Below are 15,090 nucleotides of genomic sequence, written 5' to 3'. Positions count from 1 at the left end.
CACCTGCCTCTGGCCACCCTACAGTCTGCCCAGAGGCAATGCTGCTTTCATGCAGCACCCCCTTGTTCCACAGCCAACAAGAATACCGTGGAGTCCGTGCAGTACGGTGTGGCTGGGAGTGCAGCCTTCCTCGAATGCCAGCCTCGCTCGCCCCAGGCCACAGTTAAGTGGCTGTTCCAGCGAGATCCCAGTGACCGGCGCCGTGAGGTGATTTCTTGTACCCCACAGCCCCCACCACAGATGTGGGAGTCCCCTGTGCAGTAGAAATTCCCTGTGGGTGAAATGTGATATAGGAGCCGACCTGGAGCAGCCCCCATTCTAAGAAAGCCCTTCCAAGTTCCCTTCCCTATGTGGGAATCATTCAGGTGAATCTAGTTATATGGAAACTCTGGGATTTCCGCATTATATGGAAACCGCTTAATGCCTATTTACATGAAAATTCCATGTGTGTGCTCCATTGGAGGTATACCTCATTATATGGAAATGTCATGTGGTTGAACTCTAGTATATGGGAATTCTGTGGGGTAGCCCTCATTTTATGGAAATGCCTTCTATGCATCTCTCCTTACGTGGAAATTCTATATGGATACGCCAGTTCCCATTAAAAAGAAATTCTTTGTGATTGCTCCAAAATTCTCTTGTTGTACAGAAATCCCCTTATGATCCTGAAATGGAAATGTGTGTGGATGCCTATTCAGATGTTATGTGGAAAACTACTGTGGGATTTTCTTGGTATATGGAAATTCCACATGAGAGCCCCTCCATGGAATGGGCACAGAAGGGGTCTGCTCTGGGAGCTGGCTAGGCAGCCGAGTGGTCACACAACCCCTGAGCCCCCACTCCCTGCCCCTGCAGATTCGTGCGGAGGACCGCTTCCTGCGCACAGAGCAGGGCTTGCTGCTTCGCGCCCTGCAGCTCAGTGACCGCGGCCTCTACTCCTGCACTGCCACCGAGAACAACTTCAAGCATGTCGTCACACGGGTACAGCTGCACGTCCTGGGTCGGGATGCCGTCCATGCTGCTCTCTTCCCACCGCCAGCTGTGAGCGCCCCACCACTGCCAGGCGCCGGCCCCCCCACACCCCCTTACCAGGAGCTGGCCCAACTGCTGGCCCAGCCGGAAGTGGGCCTCATCCACCAGTACTGCCAGGGCTACTGGCGCCATGTGCCCCCAAGCCCCAGGGAGGCCCCGGGGGCACCCAGGCCTCCTGAACCCCAGGACCAGAAAAAGCCCCGGAACCGCCGTCACCACCCTCCAGACACATGAGGCCAGCTGTCTGAGCCCTGAAATGGGCCAGCCTAGGCCTTGTCCCTTTTAATATAAAAGATATATATATATATACATATATATATATATGTATAAAATATCTATATACACACCCTGCCCCTGCAAAGACAGTATTTATTGGTGGGTTGTATATACCCTGCCTCAGCGGCAGCACCGTCCAAAACTTAGACCCATGCTGGTCAGAGACGGCAGGAAACAGAGCCCACTTAACCAGGCCCAGCCAGTTGGCAGGGCCAGGCCAGGACCACACAGTCCCCAGACTCAGCTGGGAGTCTACATGCTCAACAGCCATCGCCGGGATCTACAGGACACAAGGAGGGAGCAAGCTCTACCCGGACAGGGAACAGACTGCACACCTTTGCCAGTGTGTGCTATCAGCCTGTGCCACTGGCATAGACGTGGATTCGAGGACTGCTTTGGAGACTGGGAGCGGGGGTGGGGGGCTCAGATGCACTCAGAGAAGGGAAGAAGGGGCCAACACAGGAGGCCGGCCCCTGCCTGGGAGGGGGCACTCAGTCAAGGCCAGCCCCTTCCCGGGTATTTATTCTCTATTTATTGGGGACAGGAGCAGAGGAGCCCTGCCTGGGTGGGGTGCACTTCCAGCCCCTCCTTCCCTCCCTGCCTGACCACTCTACCTCCTCTTCCCTTTTTCTGGGCCACTGTGACTTGGGGGCTGGGAGAATAGCAGAGGGGCAGGTTCAGGTAGGGTCAAGGGGAGAGGGGGCTATGGTGGAGGCCTGGGGCCTTCAGGGGCTCCCCAGGGCTCCCTTCTGCCCACCACTTCAGATGATGGGTGTAAATAGCTCTGGGGGGCTTCGGGGTAGGTGGGTAGGGACTCCTGGTGGCCCTCGGCTGCCCAGGCCACAGCCGCCCTTGCGTTCCATCTTGCTAATAAACACTGGCTCTGGGACTGGACTTTGGCTTTTCTCCTTGGCAGGGGAGGGAGGATGGGGGTTCAGCCCATGCCCAGATCCTGTCCTTCCTGCCCCCCTTTATGTGGTCTGACCATCATTCCCACACCTCTCTTGCAAGCTCAGCTTCCATTCGTTTGTTCACAGGTTTGACTGTTTGTTCAACACTGCTTTCTTACCTGCCTTTGAGGTGGGCTTTGTGCCAGGCTCTAAGGGCTAAGAATTGGCAAGACAAAGCCACAGCCCTCACAGTCTGGCTGCCCCTGCCCTGAGAATTGATAAAATTCCCATCCTTCCTGCTTCCTTCCAGCCAGCTCTCAGCAGAGGGCCTGGCATGAGCAAATGTCCAGAGGTGGTGAAGACCAGGACAGGTGGGGTGCCTCTGGAGAGGAGAAAGTGGGGCCGGGGGCCCTGGGCCAAATTGAATGAGTCAAGACCTGGCCGAGGAAGCTAAGAGCTGGGAAGGCCCATGGGTCCAGCAGGGCTTACAGCCATACCTGGCAGGCAAGGGGAGCCAGGTGGGGACTGGGAGGCAGCGAATGGCCCCACTTTAAATAAACCCAATAGGCAGAAACCAGATTTGCGCTGGTTCAACAAACCTGGGCTCCTGCACTGCCCCAAATCCCTGCCAGAGCCCACTTACAATGTGGCAGGTAGGGGATGGGTAGAAGCTGGAAGCTGAAAGTGGCACAGATAATCGGTTGTTCCTGGACAGACCCCAGCCACCCACCCCATAGAGTAGATGTGAAGCCATCAGCCTCTGGTAGGAGCCAGTATCCATTTCCCACATGTTTAGGGACAGTCTCTAACACTCAGGATCTGAGGCCCTGGCACCCCCTCGTGGTCTCTTTGGTCTGCAGCAGAGTTGAGTACTGAAAGGCAGCTAGGTGTCCCAGAGGAGTCCAGCCAGGAGGGTCAGGGTCTCTGGAGGGAGCCTTGAGAGCCCAGGGTTTGGGTCTTTATATAGGAGGTGGGAAATCTCCAGAGCCTGGGAACTCAACACGTTAGGCTCAGTTGAACCTCTTCCACCTAGCAGTACTTCTTGTGCCATCTGAACCTGAATACAGAATCTAGGCCCCCTAAGCTGAGGCAGGCATGCCCTACAGATGCCCTTAGGCAAATCCTAGAACACACACAAGGAACAGATCAGGAGAAGGATGGGAGATGAGTTCCACTCCTCCTTGCCCCTGGGAGCACCAGACCTGCTCTGGGACTAGCAGACATGTGACAACAGGCCTGCAAAACATTCTCTGGAAGAGCCCGGCCATCTCTGCAAGTCAGGGATCTTGTTGCGGTCAGATACACATGTACACATAGGCACAGGCACATGCAAGTATGCACACATACACATGTAGAAATGCACATGCGCACAGGCACGTGCTTACATAAGCACAGGCAAAAATAGGCATGTGCGTGCTAATGCATGCACTGCTCATGTACAAGCATCCATACATCCATACACAAATACACAAATGCACATGTTAATCCACATAAGCACAGCAAGGTACACATAGAAGCACATGTGCACATAAGGAAAAACAAATAAAACCATGTCTACACACATGCACACATGTACAAAGGCATGCGTAGGCACACATGTACTCAATGGCACAAACAGGCACATGTGTACACACAAGTATACATACGGACAAATGTGTCATGTCATTGCTTTGGTTGATGCCAGCAAAGGATAGCCGCACACACACCCAGGCACACACAGTGGACATGTACGCCCCCACCCCAAGTCTGTTGGAATCATGGAGTTATGTAGAGGCCCTGCCCAGGTGAGATCCAGCCCTCAGTACCAGGCAAATGCAATTCCCTGCTTTCCTTCTTGACTCTCTGCAGAGCATGGAACCCTGGTCTGGAGTCACCCAGCCCTTCTCAACCACTTCCTTCTATGTGACCGTCTGAGCCTCTACTTCGTCATCAGTAAAATGGGGCTGATGATGTAGGTACCCACTCACCGGGGACCATGTGAGCTTACAAAATAAGGAGCAGCACTGAGTCCAAGGCTGGGCAGGGGCAGGTGCTCCATGCTTGCTTCTCCCTCTACTCCCTGTTGCCAGCCCCACCCCAACTGTCCCCACCCTAGGGACTCAAGGTCCTATTCTCCCCTTCTAAGCTTGCACCCTATGGAACACAACTCCCTGCTCTGGCTCACGGGCTGGACTGTCCCCAGGATCTCTCTTAGAGGGTTGGGGCAGGAAGAGAGGGGTGCAGAGTCAGCAGTTGAGAGATTGGGGCCATGCCATCCTGATTAGAAGGGCTGGGGGCTGAGCTGGATTCACCTGTCCTTGTCTCTCATTGGCTCTTGGGAACCCCTGGCCCCTAAATCCCACTAAGCAGCCCCACCAGGGCCTGCACAGGTCTGTGGGGGGGCCAGTTGATTGCCAGTCTTGGGGCCAGAAGGGTGTCTGCGGAGGCCTGAGGCTGGCCTGAGCCTGGCTCTGGGGATCCCCTCCATCTAGAGGAACCAACTAACCACCCTGTTCACCTGCTGCCGGGACCATGGGGGCTGGGGCCAGCGCCGAGGAGAAGCACTCAAGGGAGCTGGAAAAGAAGCTAAAAGAAGATGCCGAGAAGGATGCTCGAACCGTGAAACTGCTGCTTCTGGGTACGGGTGTGGGCCCAGGTGGGGCCACTGCCACCAGGTCAGAGGCCTGGGGGGTCAGCAGATAGCCCTTCTGTGAAATAGGGGTGACTTGGGAAGCAGAATGACCTTGAGACAGGTCAGGAAACAGAATGGGAGCCCTGGCCAGGCAAGGCTGGGTCTAATAGGTGATACCCCAACTCCCCAAGGCTGGGTATCCCTTGGAACCCCTCTCCAGAGGGCCCTCCCTCAGCTCCCTCCCCTCTGGAGAAGTCCTGTTAGGCAGGCATCAGAAACCAGGGGCTTTCTTGGGAGCACCGAAATAGGGCTGCTCGCTTGGGAAGACAGTAACAGTCCACCTGGGAGTGGGCATCCCCTAGGACTGCCCAAGTCCACAGACAATGGTCCTCAGATTCCAGAGCTTTGTTGTTGGCAGACCTAAAGAGGGTGCAGAGGTACTAAGGCCCAGTGAAGAATAGATAAAATCATGTCCATGGTTTCATGGATAGTGAGGAGAGGTGGGGGGACGCGGTGCCTCCAGGCCACTACCTCCTCACATGTGGAAGAAGGAGCTGCTTTGAAAAGGCAGTGTACGTTCCACCCAGGCTCTCCAGGGTCCTGTCAGGCAGCTGGATGTGGGCAAAAGGACCAGGCCAGAGCACCCTAGGGAAGACATAAAGGCTAAGCCAGAAATCTCATTAACTGTGCCCAAAGCCCTGGCGAGAGCAGGCTCAGAGGGGCTGTCATCTCTGTCTTCTCCCCCACTCAAAGGCGCTAATTCTCTCTGAGCCTCTGAGACACTCCCCTCCCCACACCAGATGAAAAGCAGGGGTTGACCTGGCTCAAATAATCCCCTGCATACAGTACCAGAACTCTCCACAAAGTGGCGCTCCAGGTTTTCTTTATTTTGGTCTCAGACTCCTCAAGAAAGTGGATACCAGGGGTCTTGGAGGTTTCAACGCACAACTGAGGTCTTTGCCTCCGTCTGTCACTCCTGACATTTACAAATGTTTTTCCTCAAAGGTGTCAGGACCTTACTTTGGGGGGTGGGGGAGAAACAGGTAGAACTGGGGGGGGGGGGGGGGGCGGGGTTGGACTGGTGCCTTGAGTATGCCTGGTCCCACCTTCTGCCCTTGGTTGCCAGGGGAGTGACGTGGGGAGGTGTGGCCAGTGCAGCTCTGAGGCGGGGCTTCCCTTCCAGGTGCTGGTGAGTCCGGGAAGAGCACCATTGTCAAGCAGATGAAGTGAGTGCCCTTGCCCTTTCTGAGGCCTCTGGGGGTGGGCGTGTCCACGGGGCCTGTCCTTTCCCACCAATCCACCTGGCCCTGACTTGGCTTGCCCTGGCCATAGGATTATCCACCAGGATGGGTACTCTCTGGAAGAGTGCCTCGAGTTCATTGCCATCATCTACGGCAACACACTGCAGTCCATCCTCGCCATCGTGCGTGCCATGACCACGCTCAACATCCAGTATGGAGACTCTGCGCGCCAGGTGTGCAGGGAGACTGGCTGAGCGGGGCCTCCGGGGGCTCAAGACTGGGCTCAAGTCCACGGTCATCTCCAACCACTTCCACCCTGCCCTCAGGACGACGCCCGGAAGCTGATGCACATGGCGGACACCATCGAGGAGGGCACGATGCCCAAGGAGATGTCAGACATCATCCAGCGGCTGTGGAAGGACTCGGGTATCCAGGCCTGTTTCGAACGCGCCTCTGAGTACCAGCTCAACGACTCGGCGGGCTAGTGAGAGCGCAGGCGGGGCTCTGGGGGTGCGGGCAGGGCCCTGCCACACCCCTTCACCCAACCCACCCACTCTCCGCGGTCTCCCGCAGCTACCTCTCCGACCTGGAGCGCCTGGTAACCCCGGGTTACGTGCCCACTGAGCAGGACGTGCTGCGCTCGCGTGTCAAGACCACGGGTATCATTGAGACTCAGTTCTCCTTCAAGGACCTCCACTTCCGGTACGACCCGGCGAGCCCTCACCCTTGCTCTCGCTCTAGGGGTCTGGCCCCGAGTGCAGCGCCCCGAGGCCCCGACAGGTCCCGGAGACCCCATCCCTACGAGAGCCCCTGTTCCTTCCATGATGCCCTGCCCGCAGAAAGTCTCGGGCCCTCCACATGCCAGTCCCATCCGAATGCCGCCCAGTCAGCATTAGGAGGCCAGGGGATGCCTGTGGGCGCGTTCAGGGGGCTCAATGCACACGGGTTCAGGTCCCAATTGTCCCATAGGATGTTCGATGTGGGCGGGCAGCGCTCTGAGCGCAAGAAATGGATCCATTGCTTCGAGGGTGTAACCTGTATCATCTTCATCGCGGCACTGAGCGCCTACGACATGGTGCTGGTGGAGGACGACGAAGTGGTGAGTGCCAAGCAAGGCCTGAGACAGAAAGCCAGAGACGGTGCTGCAGGAGCGGGGAGCATCTGAGAGGGGACATTCGTTCCAGAACAGTCTGAATGAGGACTCAAGACAGCTAGCAGCCCCGCTGAGGGGGGCAGTGGAGGGGAGGTGACTTGGAGCTGTCTGAGCTGGATGGCTCCGGGTGCCCCGGAGCCTGTGGGCCGCGGCCGCGCAGGGCAGCTGCCTGTGCCCCACTACCGGTGCCCGACAGCTTCTGCCCTCCTCAGAACCGCATGCACGAGAGCCTGCACCTGTTCAACAGCATCTGCAATCACCGCTATTTCGCTACCACGTCCATTGTGCTCTTCCTCAACAAGAAAGACGTTTTCTCAGAGAAGATAAAAAAGGCGCATCTCAGCATCTGCTTCCCTGATTACGACGGTGAGAGCCGCACCCCCTCGCCTGGCCGCCAGGCAGCGCCCCAACCCCATGATGTGGGCCTGAGCTTCTGCCGTCGCAGGAAGGACTGCGGACATGGAGTGAGCACATTCCCCTTCCCTTCCAGGGCCCAACACGTACGAGGACGCGGGCAACTACATCAAGGTGCAGTTCCTGGAGCTCAACATGCGACGCGACGTGAAGGAGATCTATTCCCACATGACTTGCGCTACCGACACACAGAACGTCAAGTTTGTCTTCGATGCTGTCACCGATATCATCATCAAGGAGAACCTCAAAGATTGTGGCCTCTTTTGAGGTGGGTTCCTGGCGGTCTGGGATGCTTCCCTGTCTTGCCCCTTGGTCTCAATACCTTATTACACGGCCTCCCCAGCTCCTCACCCCACCTCACTACAACAGGTCCCACTGCAGGCCATCAGGTCCTGCCCCATCTCTCCAGACCCATTCCACTGCCTGCTTCTGGCCCCCAATTCCCAGGCCCCATCCTGGCCCCTCAGGTTCCACCCCACTGCCCACAGCCCGTGACCCTGGTGCATAAGTCCCACCCACCTAATCTCTTTTGACCTGACCCCAATCCCCCAGGGGTCACTGCTTACAAGCCCACCTCCACAGTGCCTCTCAGCCTAAGACCAATTATTTTGGAGCTCTGGGATGTTGACTGGCATCCTTTTTCTGTTCACAGGTGCTTGAACTCACGTGTGTCCCTGACACCCTGTAGCCCTAGCCACCTCGTAGCCCTAGCACACAAGAGCCTCTCAGCCCCCCAGGACTCCTGGGCCCCAGCGTGAGGCCCCACCAGCCACGCCACAGACCCAAAGCCCTGAGCCCCACCAGCCTTGAGGCCCCAGCCCTCCCCCGTGGTTCCCAGGTCTCCCAGAGCCAGGTACCCCCAACCCGACTGCTGTCCTTCACGGCCTGGCTGTGCTGGCCTCCAGGACCCACCCCAGCCAGCCCCAGCTAGGAGCAGGCAGGACTTGGGGCAGCTAGAGCTCACAGTGACTCAGCATGCCCAACTGACCAATCTCCTACAGGTCTCTCCGCAGGGGGCCCATGACTCACCTGGTGGGTCTGGGCTCGGCAAACAGCCCTCCCTCCCAGTTTCCTGAAGAGCAGGGTGGGCAGGCAGAGATCCCTCCTCCAAGCAGGCCTGCTGCTGACCATCAGCCCGTTCCAGCCTTACCACCTCCATGTGACAAATCTGACACCTGTCTCTACCCGGTGGCCAGTGACTGTCCCTCTCAGTAGCTTCATGAGTCCAAAGTCCAAGTCAGTCTGGCCTGTGCAGCTCCTGCATAGATGAATTAATGAATGGAGGCAGGCCTGGGAGACCATGGGCACCAGGAAAAGACTCAAGCTGTACCCTTCCCCATACAGCAGGCTCAGAGTACCCCCTAGACCCTCCACCCACAGGCTCTGCCCCCTCCGTCCTTGTCCTTGGACACCAGATCCAAGTCCTACCTCACCACCACCCCGCCCACAGTACTCCAGGCCAGCCGGCCAAGGGGACGGTGTTTTGAGGGAGGGTACTGTTGACACCAGCTGTGGCCAATGGTCAAACTGTCCTGAGGGGTGGCTGGGGGCAGAGTCCGGCTCCTATCGATCAGCCCCAGGCTGGGACATGACTGAGGCCCAGGTTGGGCCCAAGAGGGGTCTACCTCAGGTGGGGTCATAAGTAAACCCAGGTAACCCTCTTGTCCCTCTCACCCTTTCCATTCAGGGCCCATTTGCTGGCAGGAAAAACTGAGGGCCATGCCTGAATTTTGTTAGGGACAAAGGCCCAAGTCCCTATATCCCTGCCCCCTACTTCCTCATCAAGCCTCGAGTCCTTGCTGATGCCTGTGGGCCAGGACCTATGCTGCAGTGGGGGGTGGGGGGTTTCTGTCTCGCAAGACCAGAGCACGATCCACACTCCCCTCAGATAGATGCACAGACTCAGCAATAAACCTTTGCATCAGGCCCCAGCTGTCCTTTCTTGTGGGGAAGGGAAGAGCATTAATTATCACGAGTTACGGGCACTTATTAAGTGTCCAGTGTTGGGCTGGACATGAATGGGAAGATCATCCCTTCCAGGGAGAAGCACCTGGCCGGACGTGGCAGGAGCACTCTTGGGGGCATGGGACCAACCTGTGCCTCTTGAGAGGGGCTGAAGGAAAAAGGAGCCCTGGGAAATGTTCACAGGAACATTCTTGGATCAAGAAGTTCTGGGGTAGAAGCTTATTCTGGCAGGGAGAGTAGGGTGTATAAGGCCCAGAAAGAGGGGCTTGGGGGCCATAGTTCAATAGGGCAGGAATAGGCAAAGGGGACACGGGGTGGGGAGACAATAGGCAGGTGCCAAGTGCCAGCCTGAGGGCCTAGGCTTCCTCCAGAAGATGATGGGTCTTGGAAGCCCTTGAAGCTAGGACATAATAGCAGGGCTGGGATTGGGGTGAGGCAAAAGAGGCACTCACCTTTGGGTGCGAAATTTAAGGTGGTGCCAAAAAGTTCAGTGATCAAGATAAGTAATATTTTGATGCAATACGTTTTAAATTCAAAATCACAGCAAAAAAAAAAAAAAAACCCTCATGATAAACAAAATATCAAAATTTTAAATAAAGACAAGACTCAAGAGACCTCTGCCGAGCCATATTGGAACCTGAAGCAAAAGGAAAATGTCCACTCCTATGTATGTTTTTGTGTGTTTTTAATGGTAAAATTTTTATGGAACATTAAAATAGTTGAAAAAAATTGAAAGTAAGTACATTAAAACTCCACATTATTTTAAGCTTAACTATATTTTATCTATATCTAAGACAATTTATAATCTTATTTTCCTGGATTTAATGGAAATAAATCATCAATAATATTTTACAACTCTATTTCTGGAAAAAATAATCATTAAAATTTTTCGGGAAAGCAGGTATGTAGGGACACACATTTTTCCTGGAGGTCAGTATGAGAGGACGTGGGGAGGACAGCAGTGGGGCTGGAGGATCTGTGAGGAAGAGACATGTCCTCGTCACCCCATGGGGCCAGGATCTGCAGATGGGGCTCAGCCACAATGGTCTGGATCTGTGCTATTTGACCAAGTGCATGTGATGCCCCCAGCAAGCTGGTGGGACTGCAGGAGTGTTGAATGGACTGAGTTTTCCAGACCTGTGGCCACCTGGGGGAGGAGATGTCCAGGAGGCAGACATACCTGGGGCTGGGCAGAAGATGTGGGTGGCATCTTCAATGTCCAGGTGGAGGATGTTGTGATCCGGAAGTGAGCTGGGGACAGGGGAAGTGAGGGTGCCTAGGCCTGAGCACAGGGTGGTGGTGGGGGAGGACACTGGATGGATTAAGGAGTTCAGCCACGCTGGTGCTGTTTGGAAGTTTGAGAGGAGGATGGGGCTTGGGCCAGTGGTTTACGGCCCTCACTGGGTGGTCTTAGGCCTGGATGAACCCTGGCTGCTCATTTGCACTAAGGACCCTTTGACTGAGCAGTTTACTGGAGTGAGGTGGGGCAGGGGAGTAACCCTGGGATTTAGTGGGGAGAGGCAAGGGAGAAGACAGGAGGCTTTGAGGAGCTGGAAGTGGAAGTGGTAGGCTTGGGAGGGAAGAAGCTGTCAGGAGAGGTGGGCTAATGGGGTCTTCCACATAGTCACCTTGTCTTGGAAGAAAAACAACGAGCTCTCAGCCTTTTTGGGCAAGGGGCAGAGAGAAGCCCAAACACCAGGCAGGGGCTGGACCCCACCTTCTAGGGGGTCCCCTCCACATGTAACTCTGACCCCAGGGTCTGGGATTCAGGACTGGCATTCCTGGATCCCATGGACTGGGGACACTGCCTGGCCTCAAGTTGCCCTGCCCATGGCCACAAGTATGCTGGGGGAGGGGGAGCTGAGTCTCTCAGCTCAAAGCCTCCTCGGCCCCACTCACCACACCAGTATAATTACACCTTACAGAGCAGGATCAATGGGAGCCCATGCCTGATTCACAGTTGAGGGCAGAGGATCAGAGCTGGCCCAAAGCCAGCACAGTGGCCACTCCCTAGTCTTGTAGGTAGGGGCCATTTACCCTGGGCTCCTTCAGTCATCACCATCCCTGCCTGACCTGCAACTTCAAGGTGCCCCTGAGGGCCTTCACGGTCTTCAACTCTGGCTCTGGCGGGACTAACCTGGCCCGTCCACTGACCAGAGATTAGACAAGCCTAGTGCACGGTTAATGCCGCTGACGTCAGGGCCTGGTCGGGTGGCCATGGGGGCTTGGGCCCTCCCCACAAGCAGTAGCATAGCCCATGTGACCTGGACTCATTAAGCTGCTTCAGTGGCCAGAGAAGCTGGGGGCCAGATCTCAAGGGAGAGGGGGAGGGCATGGCAGGACTGTGGGAGCAGGCCTCAGCCAAGAGGTCATCGGCTCTGAGGACCCAGGCCGGGGGAGGGCTAGACAGGACTGTCTGCCTATGGGTCCCTCTATAATTCCACACCCTGTATTACACCAACTAAACCCCTGCTTGTGCCCAAAGAGGAGCCTCCCAGACACCAAACTGGGCAGGGCATAGTGAGGAGCTATGGGTGTGGGCCCTCAATCCTGGGTTGTGGAGGTGAGAACCATCCTCTCCTATGAGGCCTTGAAGCCCCCCACATGACTCCAGGCCAAGTGTCCTGCCCCTGTACACAACCCTCCACCCATTGGTGCTAATCCCACACTCATACTTGCATTTCTCTGTAGCCAGGCTGTTTCCTCCATCCAGATGCCCTTTCTCTTCCCCACCCTGGCATGTGCCCTTCCTCTTGGCAGAGCCAAGCCCACGGGTTGCTTCTCCATCAGACTTTTCCTGATTCATGCCCTCCAACCTGGCTGGAGCTTTCCTGTCTAGACAACCCAGAGAGGGCACTTAGAGACATTGAGGCTGTGTGATAGGATGGCAAGAGTGGCGACATTAAGTACAGAAAGAGCTGGCCAGGGTATTTAGAGGCCTTCTCCTCCTCCTTCTTTTTGATGTTTATCCATTTACTTTTGAGAAAGAGAGAAAGAGAGAGCTCAAGTGGAGGAGGGAGAGAGAGGGAGACACAGAATCCGAAGCAGGCTCCAGGCTCTGAGCTGTTAGCACAGAGCCCGACGCGGGGCTCGAACTCACGAACCTTGAGATTATGACCTGAGTCGAAGTCGGACACTTAACCAATTGAGCCACCCAGGCGCCCCTCAGAGACCATCTTCTATTTGGGTGTTGAAGGAGAAGTAAGAGACTGCTGAGAAGGAGGGACAGGGTCAGGAACTAGGAGGGCAGAGGGCCAGGGAGGGGAAGGCTGGTGTGTTCTCAGAACAACAGGAACACATGTGGCCAGCCATGTGCTTTGGGGGTGGGGGGGTGGGGGGGCGTGGCAACTGGGACAAGGATCACGTTGGGAGGATGTCAGGGAGGCCAGCTGGGTGTGTGAGGGAGGACTCTGCACAGTATCTGAGGAGTCAGTGGGTACAGATGCTGGGCTCTGGGGAGGACTAGGTTGGAGGTGAATACAGGCCTCATTCTTGGAGAGGGGTCTTGAAGCACCGTGTGAATGATGCGTCAGGGGAGGTGGTGACATGGTGAGAGGAGGCAACCTGGCTGGAGGCTGAGAGGACATGATTGAAGAGGGAGGAGGAGAGCAAAGGGCTGCCAGTACCCTGGAAGGAGAGTCTGAGCCATCCTGGGACCCTAAGTTCTGTTTCATGTGTTTGGCAGTCTCTTGGGCCTGTGTCTCAGTTTCTGGAGATGGGGGAGTAGATGTGGGGGCTGGGCTGAGAGCTGAGCTAAAGCTCCCCTTGACCCTCCACTCCAGGTGGCTGCCCCCCCCACACACTGTACTTCACGGATGGACATTCCCTCCAATCTCTGGGAGAAGGCACCCCGGCAGCTCTCAGAGTCCCATCCTGGCCTCCAGCTGTCCTGTCACCACAGGCTGGGCTGGGAGACTCGGCAGGTGGCGGGAAAGGCCTCAGGGCTGTGTTTGCCCTGGCTGGGGCCCAGACCTAGCATCAACAAACAGGCAGCCCCTCCCCCGTCCTGGCCACAACTAGTCTGGTCCAGGGACCCCACATCATGCTGCCTTCCGGCCACCCACAGCAGCTCAGCCCAGCCGGCCCCTGCTCCCTCCAGTCAGGATAGAGGACCCCAACACCCACATGCTGGGTGACCTTGATGCCAGGCCTGGCCCCTCAGGAACTACCAATGGGAGCACTCAGCCCTTTGCAAATGACTTCTGTGAGCATCCAGGATGTATGTGGCCGGAAGGTGGGGGAGGCAGACCCTGGTCAGTACCTCTCCTACTGACTGTCCAATGGGCAGTCCTCAAGCCCCTTTGGAGGATGAGAGACTTAGGGTCCCTCATGACAAGGTGAGCTCTCATCTGGGAATTACACCAGCCCCAGATCGGGACGGAAAACCAGTGCCTTCTTATTTTTCAGCCATCAGAAGTGCAGGGGCTTGGATGCTCTGAGGGATTGCCACCATCCCGGTGCCTTTCCCTTTAGTCCTCCCAGCTCCCTGGCACTCCCAGCCAAAGCTGAATCCCCTGCCCTTAACTCACATCTTCCCCTTCATTCACTCCTCTCAGGCCAGAGCCATTTCCCTGTAACACAGAGGGAAACTGAGATAGGCTAGGGCTTGGCTGTGATGGTGCTGTGAGTCAGGAGGAAGAGAATCCAGGAGTCCTGCCTGACTCCCAGCCCAGGACAGGGGAGAGGTTAGGCCTGTCCCCTGAGGGCATTCCCCCCTACCAGGAGGGGGGCAGACATGACACAGAGACGTCCAGCTTGGCTAAGAACAGCAGAGGCCATGGGATTAATCGGATCAGAGCCAGTGGCTGAGAAGCAAGGGACACAGCTGTTCTGGGAACACCCCCCCCCCCCAGCTCACCCCCAAGGTCAGGCCTCTCCCAGCTCCCTGCTGGGTAGGCCTGGGGGCCCTTAACACCTACCACCCTGAGCACCAAGGTCTTGGGTGGGAAGCAGGCAGGGGTGGGATAGGAGCCCCTAGCCAATAACAGCACTCCCTAAAACCCCTCCTCCCAGGGCACTGAGTCCCAGGCCCTACTTCCCACGGGCAGACATAGCTGTCAGTTATTCCTTAGAAATACGGAAATGGGAGGCATGGCCAAGGGAGAGCCCAACAAGGCGAAGCGCAAGCCCAGCGTTGCTCCCCTCCTGTCCTCACTGACCCTACCCCTGTCTGTTCCAGTCTCAATCTCTTCTGAATATCTGGGATGAAGACAGAAGAATTGATGCAGGAAAAGCCCCCGTCCTCACCCCATCCCACCTCTGCTTGGAAGAGTGAGGCAAGCAGAAAAGACATTTTGTGTCTGGCTGATGTCTGAAAGTTCCCCACTGAAAGCACCCTTCACCGAGGTTAAGCACTGCTCTGTTCGCTTCTGGCCTCCGGAAGGTGAGAGGAGAGCATTTCAAGGGTTAAGGGAACACTCGGAGACCTCAGAGAGAATCTGCTCTAGACTGAAGCGTTCCGCCCGCAGGACTCAACTGAGCCCCTCCAGGAGCCGCTGCTCTCCTACC

At 56.4% G+C, this 15,090-nt stretch overlaps 2 protein-coding genes across 5 annotated transcripts in view; both read left to right on the top strand.

Moving 5' to 3' along the window:
• SEMA3F (semaphorin 3F) overlaps positions 1-2,202 on the top strand; it is a 29,741-nt gene extending 27,539 nt beyond the window's left edge. For all 3 annotated transcript variants that reach the window (XM_058726868.1, XM_058726871.1, XM_058726869.1), the window contains 2 exons: positions 74-207; positions 856-2,202. In XM_058726868.1, the coding sequence (XP_058582851.1) occupies positions 74-207; positions 856-1,266 (545 nt within the window). In that variant the 3' untranslated portion in view covers positions 1,267-2,202. The remainder of the gene's footprint in view (positions 1-73; positions 208-855) is intronic.
• Positions 2,203-4,567: 2,365 nt separating this feature from the next.
• On the top strand, positions 4,568-9,543 carry GNAT1 (G protein subunit alpha transducin 1). Of its 2 annotated transcripts, none has more exons than XM_058726872.1 (9): positions 4,568-4,815; positions 5,993-6,035; positions 6,142-6,283; positions 6,377-6,534; positions 6,624-6,752; positions 7,020-7,149; positions 7,416-7,569; positions 7,694-7,885; positions 8,270-9,543. In XM_058726872.1, exons 1-8 carry the CDS (start codon positions 4,710-4,712, stop codon positions 7,882-7,884), a joined length of 1,053 nt encoding a protein of 350 aa, XP_058582855.1. In that variant the 5' UTR covers positions 4,568-4,709; the 3' UTR covers position 7,885; positions 8,270-9,543. The 2 variants fall into 2 exon arrangements, with proteins under 2 accessions (XP_058582855.1, XP_058582856.1); XM_058726873.1 differs by lacking the exon at positions 4,568-4,815 and adding an exon at positions 4,830-4,852.
• Positions 9,544-15,090: the final 5,547 nt, after the last annotated feature.

The sequence above is a fragment of the Neofelis nebulosa genome, chromosome 4, assembly GCF_028018385.1.
Source record: "Neofelis nebulosa isolate mNeoNeb1 chromosome 4, mNeoNeb1.pri, whole genome shotgun sequence".
Lineage (NCBI taxonomy): Eukaryota > Metazoa > Chordata > Mammalia > Carnivora > Felidae > Neofelis > Neofelis nebulosa.
The sequence above is the reverse complement of the archived record's forward strand: the minus strand, read 5'-3'. Positions and strand labels throughout refer to the sequence as shown.

Bases quoted from the DNA above. Each gene is read 5' to 3' on its own strand.
- GNAT1 (XM_058726872.1), top strand. From the start codon at position 4,710: ATGGGGGCTGGGGCCAGCGCCGAGGAGAAGCACTCAAGGGAGCTGGAA. The intron at 6,753-7,019 runs GTACGACCCGGC...ATTGTCCCATAG, and splicing joins TTCAAGGACCTCCACTTCCG to GATGTTCGATGTGGGCGGGC. The intron at 7,150-7,415 runs GTGAGTGCCAAG...TGCCCTCCTCAG, and splicing joins TGGTGGAGGACGACGAAGTG to AACCGCATGCACGAGAGCCT.